Source organism: Falco punctatus (assembly GCF_963210335.1).
Source record: "Falco punctatus genome assembly, chromosome: 17".
NCBI lineage: Eukaryota > Metazoa > Chordata > Aves > Falconiformes > Falconidae > Falco > Falco punctatus.
Genome location: NC_137597.1, coordinates 5,264,366 through 5,284,144, shown reverse-complemented (window position 1 = coordinate 5,284,144; position 19,779 = coordinate 5,264,366). Strand labels below are relative to the sequence as shown.

Here is a 19,779-nt window from a genome sequence, read left to right as displayed (position 1 = left end):
TACGAAGCGAGCATAGAAGAGAAGGGAAGAGAAAACAGAGGAATATATAAAACAACCAGAACACACCAACAAGAGACTGGGGACCACTTGCACAGCACCACCAGAGACTTGAGAGAGAGGGAGTAAATGCATTAGCCACAACCCGTCACCCTCCTGCGCATCAGAGCCACTCGCAGAGAGCAGGGATGTCTCCGTGGAGATGGAGATTACCAGTTAAACACACCAGCTCTGCAGCAGAGATGCCAGTGGTGGCGGTTAAGCAGGGTGCTTAAGCAGGTGCTGATATCTAATCCCAGCAAGGACCAGTTTTGACACTCCAAATTTCACCTTTTTCTGGTGAACGCAATTTTTCTGGTGTAATTCTAACATCAGTGCTCGTCCTGCCCTGTGGGGGTTGAAGCCCATGGTGCACAACATCAGAGAGATGTATTTTATTTAAACTTCTCAGGCAAGTGAGTCTGGCAAGCAGAAAACAACCTCTGAATGTATTAATGGGTTTAATTCTCTTAATCTGCCTTTTTTTCCTTTTTTTTTTTTTTAATTCCAAACTCATCTTTCGTGTAGCCTTACAGCAGGTACCTTCATAGCATTTAATGTCGCACATCGTGCTCACACACCTGTCATTAGCAGGACTCGCCTGTGTCCTGTTGTCTCAAGTTTTTACGTCAAACTTTGCCTTATTTCTATCACTTCAGACCGTATACTAATTTTTTCTTGCTGCTTCTTTTTTTTTTTTTCCCCCCCCTGATTTTTCTTTGCTAAGCGGCAGCAGCTCGTCCCTTCGGCCAGGGCAGGTGGGGAGCACTGGGTGCCACCATCCATCCGTGTCCCCGACCCTGCGGACAGGGGACCTTACCTTGTCACGCCGGCACACGCTGTACCTGCTATCTCCTGATACAAAGCGGTTAAGCAATATACAACAGCGGTGGGTTACGGCTGTTATTTGGCTGGGCTCTGCTAACAGGCGCTGTTACCAGTGTATAGAAACAAACCCAGTAAAGCAAATGTTTGGTTTTTTTTTTACATGAAACAACTCAACTATTGACTATCAGCACCGACAACTTCAATCCGCTCCCTGTGCTCTAACAGTTGGTTCGGCAAAGCTCCTTTTTAAAGCAATGACGTGCCCCCTCTCACGTATGCCAGGGTGTAACTTAGTGGTTTTGTTTTTTTTTCTCCTAGCATATGCAGCCCCATCTCCCATCCTGTCACGTAAATTAGCAATGCTGGAGCCCACCTAAGAGGTGTCAAGAAGCATTTCATTTCCAATGGGTCATCAGCAGGAATTGCTTTTGCTACTTAGAGCCATTAGTTGGGGAGGGGGAGATGGGGGAAAGGAGACAAAAAACTCCATTAAATCAGAGCGCTAACCAAATCATAGGTCTTTTAGCAATTGCTAAAGAAAGGAAAGAGCCAGCTTTTGTCTCCCCGAGTTCCCTCAGGGCTCCTGAACTTTCACTTAGTTTGATGAATGTCTCACAGTGGGCATTTTATCCGATTATGAATCCGGGAGGTGGGGCTTTGCTGGGGAGGGGTCAGGTCAGCTGCTGGTTGTGGGGTGACAGGGAGGTGGCACCGTAGCCCCTGTCTGGGGTTCGCTGCCTGGAGGATGCAGCTGCAGCATCCCCTTCGAGCCACGTCAGAGTCACCCGTCTCTGCCCCGAATCAGCTGCGGAGAGTGCAGAGGGGCAGAGCCAGAGGAGAGCAAGGTGCCCTCCTGCTCCAGGGCACGTGAGGAAGACCAGTGGCTTGGGGGGCAGCATGATGGTCCCCTGGAGCACAGGACAGTCCCCCCTGTCCCCTCTGCATGCAGCATTTCTGCTGCAGTATTGGGTCCTGGCCAGTCTATCTAGCTGTGCACCAGTTACTGTCTTGCACCAGTGGCTCTGTTGCCCACCTGAGTCTCTGACCTGCGCTTTTTGGCTCATACGTGTACGGTCACCCCCCCTAACCCCTCAGCAAAGCCAGAAGCTGTTGCTGCTCACATACCTTCGTTCAGCAAGGCTGGTGACTCCTCCACCAGGGTCTCTCCTTCTCCCACCTGGGTCCGTGCGCGCAGGAAGAAGCGATAGCGCGAGATGGGGTCTGTCCTCTGCAGTGTGAACCTTGTCTGATTGGGAGAGAAGTTCTCTACCAGGGTTCGGCCCGTTTTGGATCCGTTAACTGGGGAGGAAAGGCAGGTCGTGGTGGCTTCAGCCTGGTTTCAGCAAGATGCTGCGCTATCTGCCTCAGCACCTTGCCCCCAGGACCAACCTGCTGTCGGTGTGGGGCTATGTGCTTAGAGCTATAGCTGCTGTTCAATACACTTCATCGAGGGCGGTTGGTGACTTAGTGGTGAGGGGACTTGCTAGTGGGGACGTTCAGGGTTGTACAGGCGGTCGGGGGAAGGCACAGCAGAGTGCCGGGGTCTTGTGCCGCCCCAGGCACCATGCTGGGCTCTACGGAGCGTGCTGCACTCCGGGCAGCACCTCTTTGACAGCTGGGAGCTTGTGTTTGAGTGAGCACAGAAACTACTCGGACTGAGCTTACAGGTCTTGCTAAATCAGAGCTCAAACTTGTTTCCCTGCAGTGGTGGAGTGTGGAGAACTGCTGAGCACCCGCCACGCTCCCCGCTCCACAGCTCCTCTCCCACACCAGCCTGTCTCACCTTGCCATCACACAACTCACAGAATCCAAAATCTCCACTTCCTTACGGAGAACTTTCTGGGCTAGGTGAGGAGGTAGCTAGCAGTGAGGAAAATATTTTGTGACTTAATTATTATCACTAAGAAGATAACATGTGGAACGTACAGGCTTGATATCTAAGGTTGTATCCTGTGAGGACTCCATTGGGATGTTCTGGGTGATCCCACTCCAGATTGATGACTTCCAGATTTGGCTGTCGGATTCTTAAATACCTGGGGGAGCTGGGCACTTGGGAGGAGGATGGGACCAGGAAGGAGAAGGAAAGAAGAAAAAACATACAAGATAACATACCTTACAATACTGTATACATCGCAGACTGGCTGATACACTCCAGACACTTATAAATACAGACACACACACAGGTAACACACACACTAAAAGTCAGAAACCGACTGAACAAGAATCTGTGCCAGAAATCATCTGCCAGCCCAGGTTTTCAGCAGCGTGAGCGCAGGGAGCAGAAACCAGAGCAGCTCTGCATGCAACCCCAGCCCCGGCAGCAGCGTGCTGCGCTGCGCTCGCTGGGTACCGCACCCGCGGAAGATGCTACAGCCGTGAAGCGGAGCTGCGACACAGCTCAAGTCCCATTTCTGCCTGTTGTACACGTACTCTGCTGGTCTTGTTTACAGCCCCCACCCAGCCCAACATTTACATCTCATCTGTTTGTCTGTTGGAATGGTGAAAAATAGTATAGCAGCTCCTCCCATGGCAAAGCATCTTTGTGTTATTAATGCCTAGAGATCTGTAACGGGGAGCTGGTGCACGTGCACAGTGGTCCTTACCCTGAGGAATGGCTGCTTTTATGACTGCTTATTCGAAGCTAGTAAAGGAAGGAAGTCATTATACAGTCCTGAATTAAATTATTCTCCTGCTTTACTCAGAATTGCATGTCTAAACTGGGGGAAGAGCTTGGCTCTCAGATCTGAGAGATTAGTGATTTTTATAATTTTTTCTAACAGAAGTTTTGCAGAATATCATTCAATCTCCTAAATATCAATATATAGCCAACAAAATAGTGCTATAGGAAAAAAAACCCACCCCAACAACCAAGTTTCCTTATGACAAGAGTATAATCCACTGTAATTGTTTCAATCGGTGCCACCCGTGTGTGAGTTTAGCCACCCCAAATGCTCCGTGCCCCTAGCACGCAGGTAAGCAGCTCAATCAAAAATGCACCTGACTGCAAAACACTCTAGAAAGAAAAGACCTTGTTCCAGTAAACAAGCTTAATTATGGCTGATCAATTGAAAATCCTTAGAAAATGGTGGCAGCATCCAAGCGGATGAAGAAAGAGACAGGACCGAAAGATGCTGTGCTTGTGCAGCCGGACTAGGGTGAAGAGGAAGAGGAGGACCCCGTAGTGTTTTGTGTTGAGACAGGATTTGCTTTAGCCTCTCCTGTTTTCTCCTCTTGCATTTTTATAACATACTGTGCCGAAAACATCTGTGCTGTAGGAAGATTCATTGCCAGCTGAAAGTGCAGCTCCAACAAAAAGTTATTGGTGGGTCTATAAATAGCTCCTGTGACAGCAAGACAATTAAAATCTCAAGTTCATCCTTGACACAAGCTCTTTAAAACAAAAGAATGAAGTGCTCTTGCCTTAAAAGCCTGACAGGGGTATTAGTGACATCCTTTTGGAACAAAAGTACTTGGGTCTTGGAAAGATTTTACTGCCTTTTACTGAGCGAGATGAATATGTGCACTCCTGTTTCACCGACCCGCAGCACCGGGAGGCGCGGTGACATTTGCAGGTCAGGCAGCAGATCAAGGGCACGGTGCTGTGCCTCTGAAGAGGTTTTGCAAACATTTCTCTTGTTCAGCCTAAGAAATACTTGCTGATGCGTTCAAAGTAACCTGAGTGGGATTTTTAGATCGAGGAGACAGTGCCAGTAGGTAGCTCTTAGGTGTAGCTGCAGAGATGTCACCTGCCCTACGGTGACGAAGGCGTGCAGCAGTGCCGTGTGACAGTGATGCTGCCCAGGCTCAGCTAAAAATTATCCCTCGCATCTCCCCAGCAGCATCGCTGCTGAGCCCCCCAGGCCTCTCCCAGCACGCACCCGAGGGATGGGTGCCTTGCACAACCCCCCCCCTGGGGAACGTACCTCCTTCGGGTGTGGGGAACTCCTTAGTTTCACTGCGTGGCCCATCTCCTCTCCCGTTGGTTACAACCATCTCAAGCTTGTAGTTGCTGTAAGGAAACAGCCGGGACACTATGCCCCGGTTTCGGTCTCCAGGAAAACTCACATATTGCCGTTTTTTGGAGACCCACAGGTTCTTCAGCAAACTACTGTCTCTCCAGAAATAGGCCTTCAAGAAACATGCATGGCAAGTGAAGCTTTTCCCATTTAAGTGCAATTGTTTGTTTGTTTTTTTCATTAACAAAGCATAGCAAAACGTTGCCTTTCCAAAGAGCAGCTCTGGGCTGCAGAAGTGTTTTAGAGTAATTAATGAAGCTCCACATCCCTCCCCCCCCCCCCCCCCCCCCCCCCAGCCAGGCAGATCAGTGGTGTTACTGGAGGAAGAGGCTGAGCAGAGGGTTAAGTGCTTACCAAAGGTCACAGAGCAAAACCACTAAGCTCAGACTACAAAGAGCTGTTTCTGGTTCCCAGGTGCTAGGCAGCGAGTGACTTTCCACCCAGAGTAGCACCGTAGCGGTGTGCAAGGGAATATGCATCCAGACACAAAGGAAAGCCTGAACTTGGAAAGTCTCCCATTCGAAGCCCCGACTGTAAATCTTATTTCATGCAGAAAGAAGATCCATTCAGAAAATAAACCAGAATGCCAGAGCAGAGGCAGCACAAATGAAAGCCGGACCTAGGGAGCTTGCTTTATGCCCAGCAGATTATTTGATTTGAAATGCTGGAACTGTTTGCAGGACACGTGCTTTTGGTAATGTTTTAAACTCTGATAGAAGGTGCTCTCTGCAGACTTTTGCTTGTTGTGAATAGGGTCTGTCCTTCGTAATAAACGCTATATTATTCTACCTTAGCCGTAAATATCCAATGTTAAAAGAAAAAAAAGAAAAAAAACCAACAAACCAAAACACAACAGGATCCATCATGCTGTCTTTAGTTGCCAGTTAGTACGAACCGCTGGGTTTAGGCTTTGCAGAGGTTGGTGTTCATTAAAAGATGATGTGGGTACTTTGGGGATGACACAAAAACCAGCCTGTCTGTACTTGTCTGAGGTTGATCCCCCCCTGAACCAGCCAGCCCATGGTTCTGGGGAGCTCTAGAGCTAGAAGACACCTTGCTGCATGGGTAGGACCCCCAAGTCCCTCTCTGGGTGCACAAGGGCAGCCCCGCTTGCTTTTTGAGCACCCCAGCCCAGCACTGAGCTCTGGGGGAGCAACAGGAGATGTCCCCAGCCCCGTCCAGGCACCACAAAGAGCAAACCAAGCCCCTTTGTTTCTGGTGCTGCTCCAGAGGAGAGCTCAGCCTCCGTGTCCCCATCCAGCCATATCCACTTGGGACGGCAGGAGGAGAGTTTTCTGTCATCCCCGTCGCAGGCGGCTCCGTCACCGGGGCCACCCCGCCTTGTGAGAAGGTTAGCTGTATTAATAGTCAGTGCCGAAGAGATTTGGGTTTGCTCACTCTGTACTCCTTGAGCTGTCCCTGGATGGTGTCCAGGTGCACTCGGGTCCAGGTCAGAGCAATGGCAGTGCTGTTTAAAACTCTTATCCTAACATCTGTGGGCGCAGCCTTGGGATCTGAGCGTTCAGGGATAAAGCAGAGTGTACGTTAGGCACCCAGCAGTACCCTGGAGGGTCAGACAGACGGACGGACACCCCTCTGCCCCCCTTGCCATGGTTTTCCCATCGCAGCATGGCCAGGCTGCTGCAGACGGGGCAAGCAGCAGCTCCATGCCCCAGCTCTGGCATCTTCTGGCTGCCCTGTCTGCTGGCAGCGTTTCATAGGTATGATCACCTCCTTTTCTCCCTCCTTAAGTTCAGTTCCTGAGGATTTCCAAACCGGATAAAATAGAACAGCAGCAACGGGCCAGTTCCCAGCTTTTTGCCCCCACCTGGGGTGAGCAAACCCCCTAAGCGTGTGAATACCCAGAACAGCAGCACCAGCACCTACCTCTGCCCCCGTGCTTTCTCCCCGACATGTGCATGCTTGAAAAGTTGACTATTGTCACTGCTTCCACAGGAAGGGGGGAAGGAAAACAAAGGACAAAAACCCCCAAACAAAAAACGTTTCATCAGCCAGCCATCACAAGAATGGTCGTGCTCCAGTTTATAGCAGGGCTTCCTTCCTACACGCCAGGCAGGGCTCTCCCTCTCCGAGTGAAGGGTCCTGGCAAATCCAGCCCCCTCCCACTGTGCCCAGCTGGCCACCGTTAGACCCAGGGGTTACAAAACTACCTGTTATTTCCACCTCTGTTCATTTGAATTTGGTCAGAACCTGCTGTAGGTCGGCTGGGTTTATTACCTCCTCTTTGCAGCTCACCTGCTCATATGTAGAAATCTGCAGTTATTTGTGAAGCAGTTCAGGGGCTACTTTTTTTTTTGTTTTGTTTTTGTTTAGTTGGTTTTTTGACTTGTCCCAGCCTCGGGATACAGGCAGGACCACATTTGTGTCTGGGATGTGATGCGGCAACTTTGAGCTCCCTGGTTTACCTCCATATAAAGCGCATGTGCAGGCTTATTCACATCCTCCCAAACCTCAAAATTATTACACACTTTTCCAACTGAAAGTGGGAAAGAAGACCCTGGTAGCGCGGAGACGACAGCGCAGCCGGGTGCTTGTGGAGCTTTTTTGGTGACAGCCTCTCAGCTAGGTCCAGCTCTGCTCCCGGGGCTCAGCTCTTACCCTGACTCCCCCCATTCCTGCCCATTTTCCTTCCCGTTGCCCTGTCTCCGCTGGGAGAAGATGCCCAGAAGAGAAGGCGTCACGCGTGCTCCCTCAGCACAAGATCGCCGATTTGCTCGTAATTACTGTGCCCCATTTTTGTGCCCCTTTGACTTCCAGCCTGGAGACACGGATGGTTAGCTGGCTTATCTGCCTTCCTTCTTGGTACTTCTAAAGTCACACAGCCAGGGCCCCCCACTCCTGCTGCAATTCGAGGAACTGACACCTATTTCTTTCAAAACAAAGCTGCTGGCAGCAAACCGCATGATCCTAACTGGGTAAGGATAAGCGCCATTGAGAGTGTCGGATGCTACAGGCGCAGACAGTGATCCCAGTAGCCCAGAAAGAAGGTGAAAGGGTTAAACGAGGTGGCTGCTGTTCTGGGTGACCAGGTGGGAAGTTTTAAAGAAAGAAAAGCTGAGCCAATGGTGTGTTGCAAATAGGAGCCTGAGCTGGGGCTTTGTCAGGGAGGCACAAGAATCCAGTCCCGGATGAACCAAGGCCACTCATAGCACCTCTCCTCTGAGATGAACTCAGCTCTCTACAGATATCAGAGGCAAAAAAAATTCATCTGGTTTCTTGGAATACAGTCAGAGTTCATCTGAAGTGAAATCTTACTGTCTTCCACCCTCAGAAGTGTTATCAGAGTGTTACAGAGAGCAAGGGAGAGGCTCAGTGACTTGGGGTCATGCAGGCAGAGCCCCCAGCAGAATCTAACGGCCAAACCTCTTTCTTCCAACACTTGGAACTGGATTTTTGTGCCAAATCAAGCAGAGCTGTGAGCACGTCCCGGGCACAGGTGCCAACCCACTGACCTCAGGTGGGATCCAGCCCCGAAACACTTACGATCTCCGGCTGAGAAAGTACTCACAATCTTCCCCTGAGTAGCCGATGACGGTGTCAGGCTCCGGTGCTCTGCCAAAGTCATTCTCCGCCTGCACTTTGATCTCGTAGGGTACATAGATGGGGGTGTTCCAGACGACGTGCCTTGCTGTCTTCACTGTCTCGTTGTACCAGCTCCCTCGGGGGTCCCTTCGCCTCCATCTCACGATGTACCTGAGGTTGGGCCCATAAGCTTGAGTTGCATTCAGAGGCTTGATAGACCAAAACAGAAAAAGAAAGTGAGAAGGAGAAAAAGCAACTGTATTTCTCTGCCGTGGAGCTCCAAAAAGTTCTGTTCAGCAGCTGGTTCTTGTTTCACGCTCCATCAGCGAATCCCAAAGGAGGTCAGTACTTTTGTTCCCAAAGGGAGACCTACACAGTCCTTGCCCTCCAGCACCAAGGCAGGACCAAGAACCCTATCCTTATATTCCAGTCTGTACTCCCACTGTAATTCCTACCCTCCATAGCGATGCTGGCTTATTTGTGGATGACACCTGCTGGTGCACGGAGAAAAGCAAGGGCTGGTCCGTAAGCCCTATATGCTCAGCATCCTCCCTAACCTGTATCTGCCATCCAGCATCTTTCCTTGTGCTTAAATAGGGGCAAATCATTGTTTTTATCACAAACCTTCTTCTAGGCACTAACAACGTCCTCTCTTGTAAATAGGTGCATCTTCTGCTTTTTATTTATGATCATTAAAGTTCTGATGTTCTGATGTGGTATGATGTGGAGATGCTGTGTTCTCTGTATCTTAGCATCTGTGACCGTAACAGTAAGATGCTGAGTGGCTGTCAAGCACCAAAGAACTCACCGTCCAGGTTATCTCCATGTTGTTTTTTTGGGTCCCTGCACCTTGAACTCCTGTTGGGTTAATTTCAGGACCTGAAATTCACATTTGGGGAAAAAAAAAAAAAAAGGAAAAAAAAAAAAAAAAGCAGGTTTTAATGTTAAAATGACCGTTTGAGTGGTTAAAAACCCTTTACTGTGCCAAGCCAAAAGTACTTCCAAGTCAGAAGTTAATGGCCTGATTTTTCCAGAAGTTCCCATTCAGGTTAATGGAACATGAGACTCTGAGCACTCTTGAAAACCAGGCCATTTATTTAGGAGCTTCTTTTTCTTCCCTTTTTTTTTTTTTTTTTTTTTTTTCCCCACTCTCAAAATGTCCTAAATCTTTGAAAGACAGCCATTGTGAAGCAACCTCAGGAGCAAGAGTGACAGTCTGAAAGAAGCAGAGTGATGTCAAAAGCCAACACTAGATGCCAGCAGATACTGCACAAGTGTCTCTGCAATGGTTAAATTAAGAAATGCAGCAAAACCACTGAGTTCCTGTGAATTCCTCATAGGAATATTCCTAAATATTCTGCAAGGTACATAGCACTGGGCACACAAACCGAGACCTGAGTCTTGGGGTTGTGGACTGGAGCACATGGTTTGGGTTGGAAGGGACCTTACAGACCACCCAGTGCCACCCCCTGCCACAGGCAGGGACACCTGCCACCAGCCCAGGTTGCTCCCAGCCCCGTCCAACCTGACCTTGAACCCTTCCAGGGATGGGGCACCCACAGCTGCTCTGGGCACCCTGTGCCAGTGCCTTGCACCCTCATAGCATCAACCTGGGCTCCTGGCCAGCTCTAGCAATGGGCAACGAATTAGCAATTTTGGAACAAAATGCCTTTTGCTTGTGGCCAGTTTATACTTGAGTCTAATTTTCTAAGAGCCTTCTGAGCTTCCTGTGCTCAGAAAGGATGAAAGACTTTCTAAAGAAAGCTTCTCGGTAAGGTGAACCCAGGCTTTCCTTCAGCAGATTCTGCTGGAGCGACCTTTGCATAAATCTTTCCGTTTGAGTTTGGCTGCTCTGCAGGGTATCAGTTGCGGGCTTGAGGATGCGATATATAAAATTACACCCAGCACACGACTGCGTGGACCAGCTCGCTCGTTCCCTCACCTGTGTAAATCTGTTGCTTTTGCAGGGGGCTATAATCACACCCCACGAGGGGAGAGCCTACACGGAGGGTGGTGGCCAGATGTGAAGACCAACGTCAAGTCACTATGGCAGGAAGGACTGGGAGGACGATACTTACGTGCCCCGTTGGTCTGGTATCGCTCAGAGGGCATGCTGGGCAGGCTGCTGCCCACGTCGTTCACCGCAATCACCCGAAACTGGTAATTGACGTAAGGAGAGAGGCTCAGGACAGCTGAGTTGACGCTCCCAGGGTATCTGGAGTGGTTGTGCCACATGCCGGGTTGGAACCGGTCCTCTTCAAACTGGACGATGTAGTCTGGGGGAGAGGATGGAGAGGTGGAGTTAAGGGTCAGCTCACAGGGAATTTTCCCTCCACCGTGCAGAAGACAGCGGGAGGGATACGGGGCCGAGGGGCTGGTGGCAGACCTGTGATGGGGCTGTTATTGTCGTCGCCGGGAATCCAGGTCAGCCGCACGCTCCTCTCGGCCAGGTCTGTCAGCTCCAAGTCACGGGGCCGGTCGGGTCGTTCTGTTGGCCGAGTAACAAGACACATCAGGCTGGGATTGTCCCAGGAGCTGGGAATCCCACTTCCCATCGCTTCTCCCAGGAGGGGAAACCCTGGCCACCTTAGCCCAGACCGGTGAGAGGACCTGTGCTCTCCAGCACGATTCACGTCCTGCAGCTCGGTGACCAGTGCAATTTTTAAAATACGTATGTGCTCATGTACTAATTGTGCCTGGCGTTGAAGCCCTACGTGCTCCCTCTACCACTGTTGTTACTTGGTGGTGGAAAGTGGAATATATATTTTACACACATACATATATATATTTTTTTATATATATAAAGCACCTATCACCATATTGATAAACATTCTTTGGGACCACTCTTGACAGCAGAGGTAAGAACAGGAGCCGGTCTGTTAGTACCTCAGCACTCCTGTTTCCAACCAATTTACCAAAAAAAGAGAAAAAAGCCACAATATTGTGGCTTAGCAGGGGGATAGGTGATCTTACAACAAACTACATGCAGCTGCCCCAAAAAATAAACGCAAACAAATAGAAAGGACACAAAACCTCAATGAAAATACCTACTTGTTAGAAATGCTCTAGGCACAATTCTGCTTTTTCCACCTGGTTGCAACCCACATGGTCACACAAAAATCAGCTCATGCAATAAGCGGAACAGTCCCAACTTCTGTCCAGGTAAAGGTCAAGGGATTCAATATGATTTTATTATTATTTTTTTTGTCTCCCATCAGGGCTCACCATTTCCAGGTATGGGCAAAGTGATTCTTGCACTCGGGAATTGGCACTGTGGGACACACAATGAGGTGGCCCAGGACCTTCCTACCCGCGGCCATCTGGATGGGTTTTCAAGGGCAACTTGGAGAGGACTTGGAAGCATCAGCTCCCAGCTTTCTCAGCCGCTACACCTAGATTTTTCTGTTGGCGTTATCGGCAAGGCAAAACAAAAGAAATGTACAAAATAAAATCAACCCAATGAATTAGTGATGATTACCTTTTGGTAAGTCTCTCAAACGGTTAGCAGGGATAGCTGCAAGGTAAGACATTGGTTTGTTAACGGTGTTAGTTTAGTCATTAAGCTTGGTGGCCAGAGGAGCACCTGGCAAATACAAAATTACACACACAGTTACAGATTTCAGAAGGATCCGATCCTGCCTGGGGACCAGAGTAGCTACATCCTTCCCCCCGAGACCTCCAGGCATGCTCTGCACACCTTTATTCATACTTGTAGTACACAGCAAAGGGGAAACATCAGCCTGCTAGAGAGTTAATTAGCTATTAGGGGAAAAGGAAGGGAAATAAATCAAATTATTAGGGATACGGGATCCATATTGCGCTCTGACTTTTGTTGGGCACTGTGGGTCTGTGCCAGCGGTGCTGGCAGGTTGGGGTGCTCCTGTGGAGCAGGATCTGGGGTGGCCAAGAGCAGGGACGGATAAATCGGTGCTTTGTGAGTAGATCTCGCAGTGTACTTAAATGGGTGGGGGGAGTGGGCTTAGGTTTGGCACTCCCTCCACTGAAAAGGGGACCTGCCAGGCTAGGGTGGTTTGCTCACCCCTGGGTTTCCAGTGTTGCTCAGCACCCTGACATTCAATTAAATTCACTTGCAGATTTAGGACTGTTCTCACAGAGCTTCAACGTTCACATTTGGATATTTTTAGCTGTATGTAATAACTATTTCTTTTTTTTTTTTTTTTTTTTTCTTCTTCTCAAATGCAAGTTTTCTTCAACTGAAATTCAATGCCATTGTCTGAGCCCGAGACTAGGCAGCACGTCCTTGCCGAGTCCTGCAGCAACGGAACAAATGCTCTGCCAGCGTTTCCCTGAGCATCTCTGCTTCAGAGGACAAACCTGTGATCACAGATCCCCCTTTCAGTCTGACCTTGAAGTCAGTCTCTTGTATTAAAAATAAAGCATTCAGCTCTGTGTCAGTACAGCCTTACCCAGTACGGTGAGGTACGCCTTAGCTGAGTCCTTGTCCAGCTCTGTGCTAGCTACGCAGGTGTAATCCCCTTGGTCCTTTTCAGCCACGCCATAGATTGTCAGACCATCATCTTCTTTCTTCATCCTTAAAGGGAGAAAAATGATAATCACACCACTGTGCCTAAGCACATGAGGCAGCAGGGTTGAGGTCTAAGTGTTCTCTGATAAAATACATAGAAAAGCCCAAACACAACAGGAATATGTCCCTGGTCTGGAGATTTTATCAGCTAAGGAAGGATGTGTTGAGCTATTCTGGGAAACCTCATTTCCGAAGGAATCGGCAAATGTACTGTGGTATCTATGTGGAATAATCACTCTTTTAGGAAAACAGCCTGACCTCTGCCTGGCTCTTGTCCTGCGATCAGATCTCACTTCATGAGAAGGGGGTTGGCTGGGGAAAGGAAATTACAACCATACCACTCACAGCAGAGAAACATTAATTTCAAAGTAGCTTGTTAATAACCGACCCATTTTATCAAGATGCCCTAAAATACCTGTAAATAAAACCTCCAGTCAGAGTCTTGATTTACCCATCAGTCAATTTTAATTGCTAGGTGGTGTCTGTTGGAAGGAGTTAGTAACATGAAAAGCATCAAGTACAGCAACTGTTGCCTAGATGGGAACTCCATGTTTATCTGTCTTATCCCTCCTGCCTCCTGAAATGTTCTGTAAGAATTCCAGCAATCCTGGGAGAGAAGAGCCATGGAACTGTTAACCACAGACCTGTTCCCGATGTAGAGGGGTGCATCATCTTTCAGCCAGGTGACCGTGAGTTTCAGCGTAGGGTCGTGCTTTATACGGCAGTGGAGGCGAGGCATGGAGCCCCTCTTCACCACTTGGTCTTCTGGTCCTCTCACGATCCTGGTTGGATCTGCACCGAGTCAGAAACAAAGCGTGAGGCACCAAACTTCTGAGTCTCAGCTCAGGAACGCGAGGAAGAGCGGTGTTAGGTAGAAGGGACATGCATCCACATCAAGTGCTTGGCCAGCTTGCGATACAAATGCTTGCAAATAAATTAATTTAACAAGCCATTAATTTATGCTGACTCTCTAAAAACCACGCAGCTTTCTGAGTCAGCAGTCAGTTTTTCTGAAGAGGGAAAGCCCCGGTGGAAATTTGATTCAGAAAATGTTTTGTTGCCATCAGTTAACCCTGAGCAACATTTTGTATTTCTTTTTGCATTGCTTACGGCGTGTCACAGCTCAGTATCCACACCAAGCCCTTCGGCAGCATCAGTACATCCACAGCCTTGGTTTTTCCCCAACATTAAAAGGGAATCTCGACCATTTTCTGGATTCCAGCTCCAAATTACTTAGTGCCTGTCCAGCTGACAGACTGCAGGAGTGCACAGCCAACCCTCCCTTAACCTAAATTATTATTTCTGCTGCAAGTTTCAGAAGATCCAAGAGACTGTTCTGACCTGGAACCCTTCATGCCCTACCTTTGACCTCAAGGCGAACCTGGGCCTCTGCTTTACCCAGGATGTTGGTAGCGACGCACGTGTAGATGCCCTGGTCCTCCTTCCGAGCCATGTTCATCTCCAAGCTCCCGTTCTCGTGCGCCTTGTAGTTTCCTCCATCCAGCGTGTTCCCCTGGCCGTTCTTAAACCTCACAACACCACAAAGTGCTATTGTAAGGGAAGAAAGAGCAGGAAACCTCCCCTTCCCACCCCTGCGGGCTGGCAGGGGATGTGCCGCAGCTCTTACCATCGCAAGGTGGGGATCGGTGACCCAAAGAAGGGGCAGTCGAGTCGGGTCCTGTTGTTTTGAATCACCCTTATGAGCTGATTGCGAGGGGCCAGGATCCGAGGAGGCACATCTGCAAAGGGCAAAAATCACAGCCACGGAGAAAGAAAAGAAACCAGCGTCCAGTTTCCACCACTCTTCCCAGTCTCTTCATCCACCCTCCCTTTTCCTTTGTTCACCCTTCCCTGTTGGCACCAGCAAGATTCAGTAGAGCTTCTCTGCTCCCTCTTGTCTCTCCTTCCCTTTCTAGCGTCGCTACATGGATCAGCCTACATAGCATCAACTATGCTTAGCCTCCCCCGGCTTTGCAAGTCCATGGCAATGGACTTCTGCTCCAAAGCCCAGTTGCAGAGGTCACGTACCCTCAAGCACGAGCCTCAGAGTAGCTCCCAACAAAGGCAAGCAAAGAGAGAACTTCTGCAGGGAAAACTTGAGTATAGGGTGTTCCTCATCCCAAAGTACTTACCCAGGACACTGACAAAGGCGTTGGCGAGAAGGTAGCCGTGCTCGTTGGACGCGTTGCATTGGTACACGGCACTGCTGCCAATCTGGGTGTCTCGGAATACAATAGTGTCTCCAGCCACCTCTCGGCTTGGATTGGGGGGAGAAGCTTCAAAACAGAGAGCACTCTTCAAATTCCATTTTAACTTCAAATTCACGAGACAAGAAATATCATTCCGCATCTTTCCATCTCCGCCCAGATAAAACTAGACTATGTGACCTCCCCAGCCTAAATTTTAACTTAAAATTCACAAGACAAGAAATATCATTCCACGTCTTTCCATCTCCACCCAGATAAAACTAGACTATGTGACCTCCCCAGCCTACAAAGAACCTACAAAGGTTCAACTGGCCTCATCTCAGCCGAGCAGGTGGTGTGAGTGCTGTGGTGCTGGAGCCCACGCACACTGCTCGGCGAGGTGCCTGGCATCCCGACAGCAGCTCCGGCTCTCATGGGCAGCCCCCAGCTCCTCGGCAGGGTTTGGTTGTAAAGGAGGCACATACTCTCCCTTGCTCACCTTCTATGGGTTCGCCGTTCACCAGCCACTGGATTGCAGGCTTGGGGTTCCCGTTGGCTCGGCACACCAGCCTGCCGTCCTCGCCAGGGGCCAGGATGAGGTTCTGGGGTTCGTCCAGCCAGTATGGAGCAGCTTTAAAACACACCAACACCCCGGTTATAAACGCCACGGTACCACCTCCTCCCAAATCCCCTTCCCACTGCTCCCTGCTGAGCTAAATGAAAACACCACCCCTTCCAGTGGGCTTCCCTGGGTGCTATGGGGGTGGGGAGCCCTCTCCCCCCCCCTTCTTTGGCCACACAAACCCACAACTTTTATATCGGTTAGTAACTCCGCTGAGTTACACCAGCTGAGATCACATCTCACACTGCTTTGAGGTCAGTTTGGATGAGAAGCAAGTACAGCTGGATACAGCCCCCGCTGCCCCTTTCAACAGAGCAGAGCATCCCCTCCCGTGCACATCCCCTCACAGCTGCTGGTTGCGAAGGGAAAAAAAGATGGCAAGGTAAAGATGACGTACCCTTCACTCTCACCGAGATCGTGTGGCGGATGCTGCCCATCTTGTTTGATGCCAAGCAGAAATATTCCCCAGAGTCTTCCTCGGAGACGTTGGAGATACGAAGAGCCTTGTTAAAGTTTTCCAGCTTGGTTTTGCCTGCAGGGAGCTCTCCTCCTTTCTTGTACCACATGATGTCTGGTGCTGGTCTAAGGAGAGGGAAGGAGATAAATGCTTTTGCAAACCAAGAAAATCACTTCTAAGATGATAACCCCACACTTGGAACCACCTACTCACACCCAGGGACTGAGCCAACTGCTGGGCCACCCTCCTTCCTACCATAGCCCCTGAAACCCAGGACCCTGAGCATCACCAGCTGATCAGCAGCAGGGTCGACCTCATGCACTGTGCGTGGGGATGCAGGGCACCGCTCTGGCAGCATGTGCAGGCAGCACCAGGCAGCGCTGCCAAAGCCTCACCCTGAGCCCAGGACACTTCTGCAGCACATGGACCACAAAAGTCCTCACCCGCAGTTTATACAGCATGGTGAGCAGCACCCAGGAGACTTGCCAATAGCTATAAGCACAAAGCAGTGGGAAATCATCCTTGGACAGCAAATATCCAGACACCTGCTCTCTGAGCAGTGCTGCAAAACTCAGCTTTCCTGTTTGCTCCATGCTTTTACGCTTCAAGTAGGTTATGAGAGTATTGTTAATAGCAGTTAAAAGGAAGGGAACGATCCCTTTTCCTAGCCAGAGGTATTGCCACTGGTGATTGAGTATCTTGGTCCCAGGCCCTGGCGCTGGGGACCACCCTCTCCCCATCTCCGCCAGCCGCCGGGAAGCAGCACGGGAATCGGTACGTACACTCCTGATGCAATGCACTCCAGCAAGAGGTCCACCCCTCTGAGCACCATCTGACTGCTTGAGGTCCCGTAGGGATACATGAAGCTGGGAGTTGTTTCCATAATCCCTCGGGCTGAAATCAGCAGGAGAGGAAAAAAAAAAAAAGAAAGAAAAAAAAGAAACAAAACAGCATTTTTAAACTCTCCTTTGCTGCAGCAACAGGAAGGGCACATACAGGGGCCAGAAATACACGGTGTTTTCAGGGGGAAGCTGTCAAGTTCCCAGCCAAGCCTGGGATGCTGAACTCACACCCAGAAATATACCTGGAAAGCAGAGTAGGGCCCAAGGTAATTTTTTAAAGTGGAAAAAAAAAGGGGGAGAGAGAGGATGCTTGGCAGGCAGGGAAGTAAAGAAGCAGCAGAGGATGGAAGAGGGAGCTCAGCCACAGGGATGGTGCATCAGGAGAGTCCCCACAGCATCAGCTCCAGCCGGGCAGCACCTTTCCTGCCCACCCCTGCCTCTAGCACAAAGAAATGGGCTGAAATCAGGTGAGACTTGGAAATACTGATGGACACAACATGCAATGAAGGATGAAAGGAACAAATGGGTGCAGGAAAGGTTTACTCAGACAACTGAGCCGCTTTGCCACAGAGATCTCCGAAATATGGAGCATCCCGGCGCTGTCTCGGCCCTAGCAGCACCAAGGAGGTTTCCCACCCTTACTAGGAGCTGCGGGGCCTGGAAGGACAGTGCCCTTTGGGAAGGAACAACTTAACGAGCAAAATGACCAATTTCAGGACTGGACAGGAAAGTTTAACAGGAAAAAAACAGGGGAAGACACAAGACAGCTCTCTACAGATACACACAGCAAAGGTCTCTCTGTAGGGGGAAAAAAGTTAATTATTAATGGAATAAATTCCACTAATAAGTGGAATTATTAAACTAGATCTAGATCAGTGAGGACAAAAGAGGATGAGATGGGCTTGAAAGCAGCAGTAGCAGAGACAGAGGTTATGAGATTAGGAAAGGGGGCAGAATGGCCAGGGTGGACACAGGGTCACCACAAATATCCACAAGGGGAGCCCACCCCCGTGCAGGAGCAGGATCTTGGGGTGCACACTTGACTCTCCTGCAGCCCCGAAAACCCCATTCACTCGGAGAGTGGGAGGCAGCCAGGCGTGCCCAGCACCACGAGGCTTTTGGGGATGCTGGTGTCTATTTGGGAAGCCTCCAGCTGAGCTCTGGTAGGGGCAAAGGGCTGGGAAGAAGGAGGGGAGAGAGGGCAGTGGCTGTTCATGGAGTTCCCATCAGCCTGCCGTAGGGAAAGCCTGGGACCAGGCTCACAAGGGGAAAAAAATCCCAACCTCAGGAGTTACACCGTGCCTTTGAAACGGCTCCGCATCTGCAGGAGCACGGCCACACACATGCAGCCCTCCGCCCCCACACCCCCGCCGGTGACCGTGACCGGTCCACATGCGCTCATCAGCAAGTTAGTCAATTATTTGATTAATGAATTACCAGGGCAGGCAAATCTTGACTTTATCCTGGAGGGCCAGGTCTCCGGGCAGGCAGACGCTGCTGTTTGCTTGCCTGCTTCTGGAGTGGATCTCGTTCCCAGTTAAAACCATCCAGCCCGTGCTGGGGGCTCTGCGGGGGGTGGCAGAGCCAGCGTCTGGGCTTAAATTTATCGTATTTCTCTGTATTTATCAACAGCTCCCATACCTCCAGCCAGACTCTTAAACTTCTGTTTTCTCATGCGATTAGGAGAATGGGGTATTGTTTTATAAACCAATATTGGCTTTTCTTAGCCAACAGCCCGCAGCCTGTTTGAACAGGCTGTACCTTTCACTCCCACAATGAACCCGTTTGCTCGGGAACCCGGGGCACAACTAGAAGAGATAAGCAGCAGCGCAAGCCAAATTTTACGAGCCGTATATTAATGATGAAAATTAAAAATAAGGGAGATAAATTAGTATCCTATCCACTTGTTTAATAAGCCTAACAACAACACAGCAACGCTGATAAGCTTTTTGCCTTAGTACAGCACTACTAATAAATATTTTACTGTTTATAATAGGGAGCAGCCAGAAATTCTCTCAGGAAGGGGTACTGCTCCAGCTCTGAACTTGCAGCAGCTACAGCTGGAAGCTGTCAGAGGAATAGCAACGTCTTGCTCATCTGTTTGGATGGAACAGAACTGGAAAAATAAATCCCATGGCTATTTATTTTGGCTCAAAAATAGACTCTGCTTCCAATAGATGGCTGCTGTTATCCCCACCTCTGTGAAAGTGGACCCATTCAGCTGTGAACAAGGTATCCCAGAAACGGCCACTTCTCAGCCCGGAGCAGCCGACTTCCCCCCTCCCCACAGTCCTCACCTGACTGCATTCAAAAATCGTACATCAGCTCGCATTTCTACTGAAAGGCGATAATAGGAATATGCACATCCAGACACATCCCATCTGTTCGCCTCCTGCACAGCTAGCCAGCTTTAAAACATGCCACAGATTTGCCAAAAAAAAAAAAAAAAAAAAAGAAAAAAAAAGAAAAAAAAGAACAAAACAGACTTTCATTTCCATTTTAAAAAAAGGTGAGAAACTTCTGCTAATAAAATATTAAATTAATCCTTTTAGATCACTTCCCCTTCACAATTGCGGACAGTTTGCCTAGGCAATTCCACTTTACAGCAAAGAAATTGCTGCACCCACTACGAGCCGTGGGGGGCCAAGGGCTTGGTTGCATCCCCCATGATTAGCTTGGCCCTCAAGTGCAGGTTGAGACGAG

General features: G+C 49.6%; 1 protein-coding gene across 25 annotated transcripts in view; it reads right to left on the bottom strand.

Annotated features, from left to right (window-relative positions):
* Positions 1-19,779, bottom strand: part of NFASC (neurofascin) — a 95,940-nt gene that overhangs the window by 26,317 nt on the left and 49,844 nt on the right. For 11 of the 25 annotated variants that reach the window (XM_080367185.1, XM_080367172.1, XM_080367184.1 and 8 more), the window contains 17 exons: positions 17,017-17,128; positions 16,175-16,359; positions 15,655-15,786; positions 15,102-15,245; positions 14,597-14,708; positions 14,332-14,498; positions 13,614-13,761; positions 12,851-12,975; positions 11,902-11,937; positions 10,810-10,911; positions 10,502-10,699; positions 9,232-9,302; positions 8,410-8,632; positions 6,279-6,394; positions 4,788-4,992; positions 2,791-2,913; positions 1,990-2,163 (listed from right to left, as the gene is read on the bottom strand). In XM_080367185.1, the coding sequence (XP_080223311.1) occupies positions 1,990-2,163; positions 2,791-2,913; positions 4,788-4,992; positions 6,279-6,394; positions 8,410-8,632; positions 9,232-9,302; positions 10,502-10,699; positions 10,810-10,911; positions 11,902-11,937; positions 12,851-12,975; positions 13,614-13,761; positions 14,332-14,498; positions 14,597-14,708; positions 15,102-15,245; positions 15,655-15,786; positions 16,175-16,359; positions 17,017-17,128 (2,373 nt within the window). Of the gene's footprint in view, positions 1-1,989; positions 2,164-2,790; positions 2,914-4,787; positions 4,993-6,278; positions 6,395-8,409; positions 8,633-9,231; positions 9,303-10,501; positions 10,700-10,809; positions 10,912-11,901; positions 11,938-12,850; positions 12,976-13,613; positions 13,762-14,331; positions 14,499-14,596; positions 14,709-15,101; positions 15,246-15,654; positions 15,787-16,174; positions 16,360-17,016; positions 17,129-19,779 lie in introns of those variants that run through there. The other 14 variants (XM_080367168.1, XM_080367177.1, XM_080367178.1 and 11 more) reach the window with 7 other exon arrangements.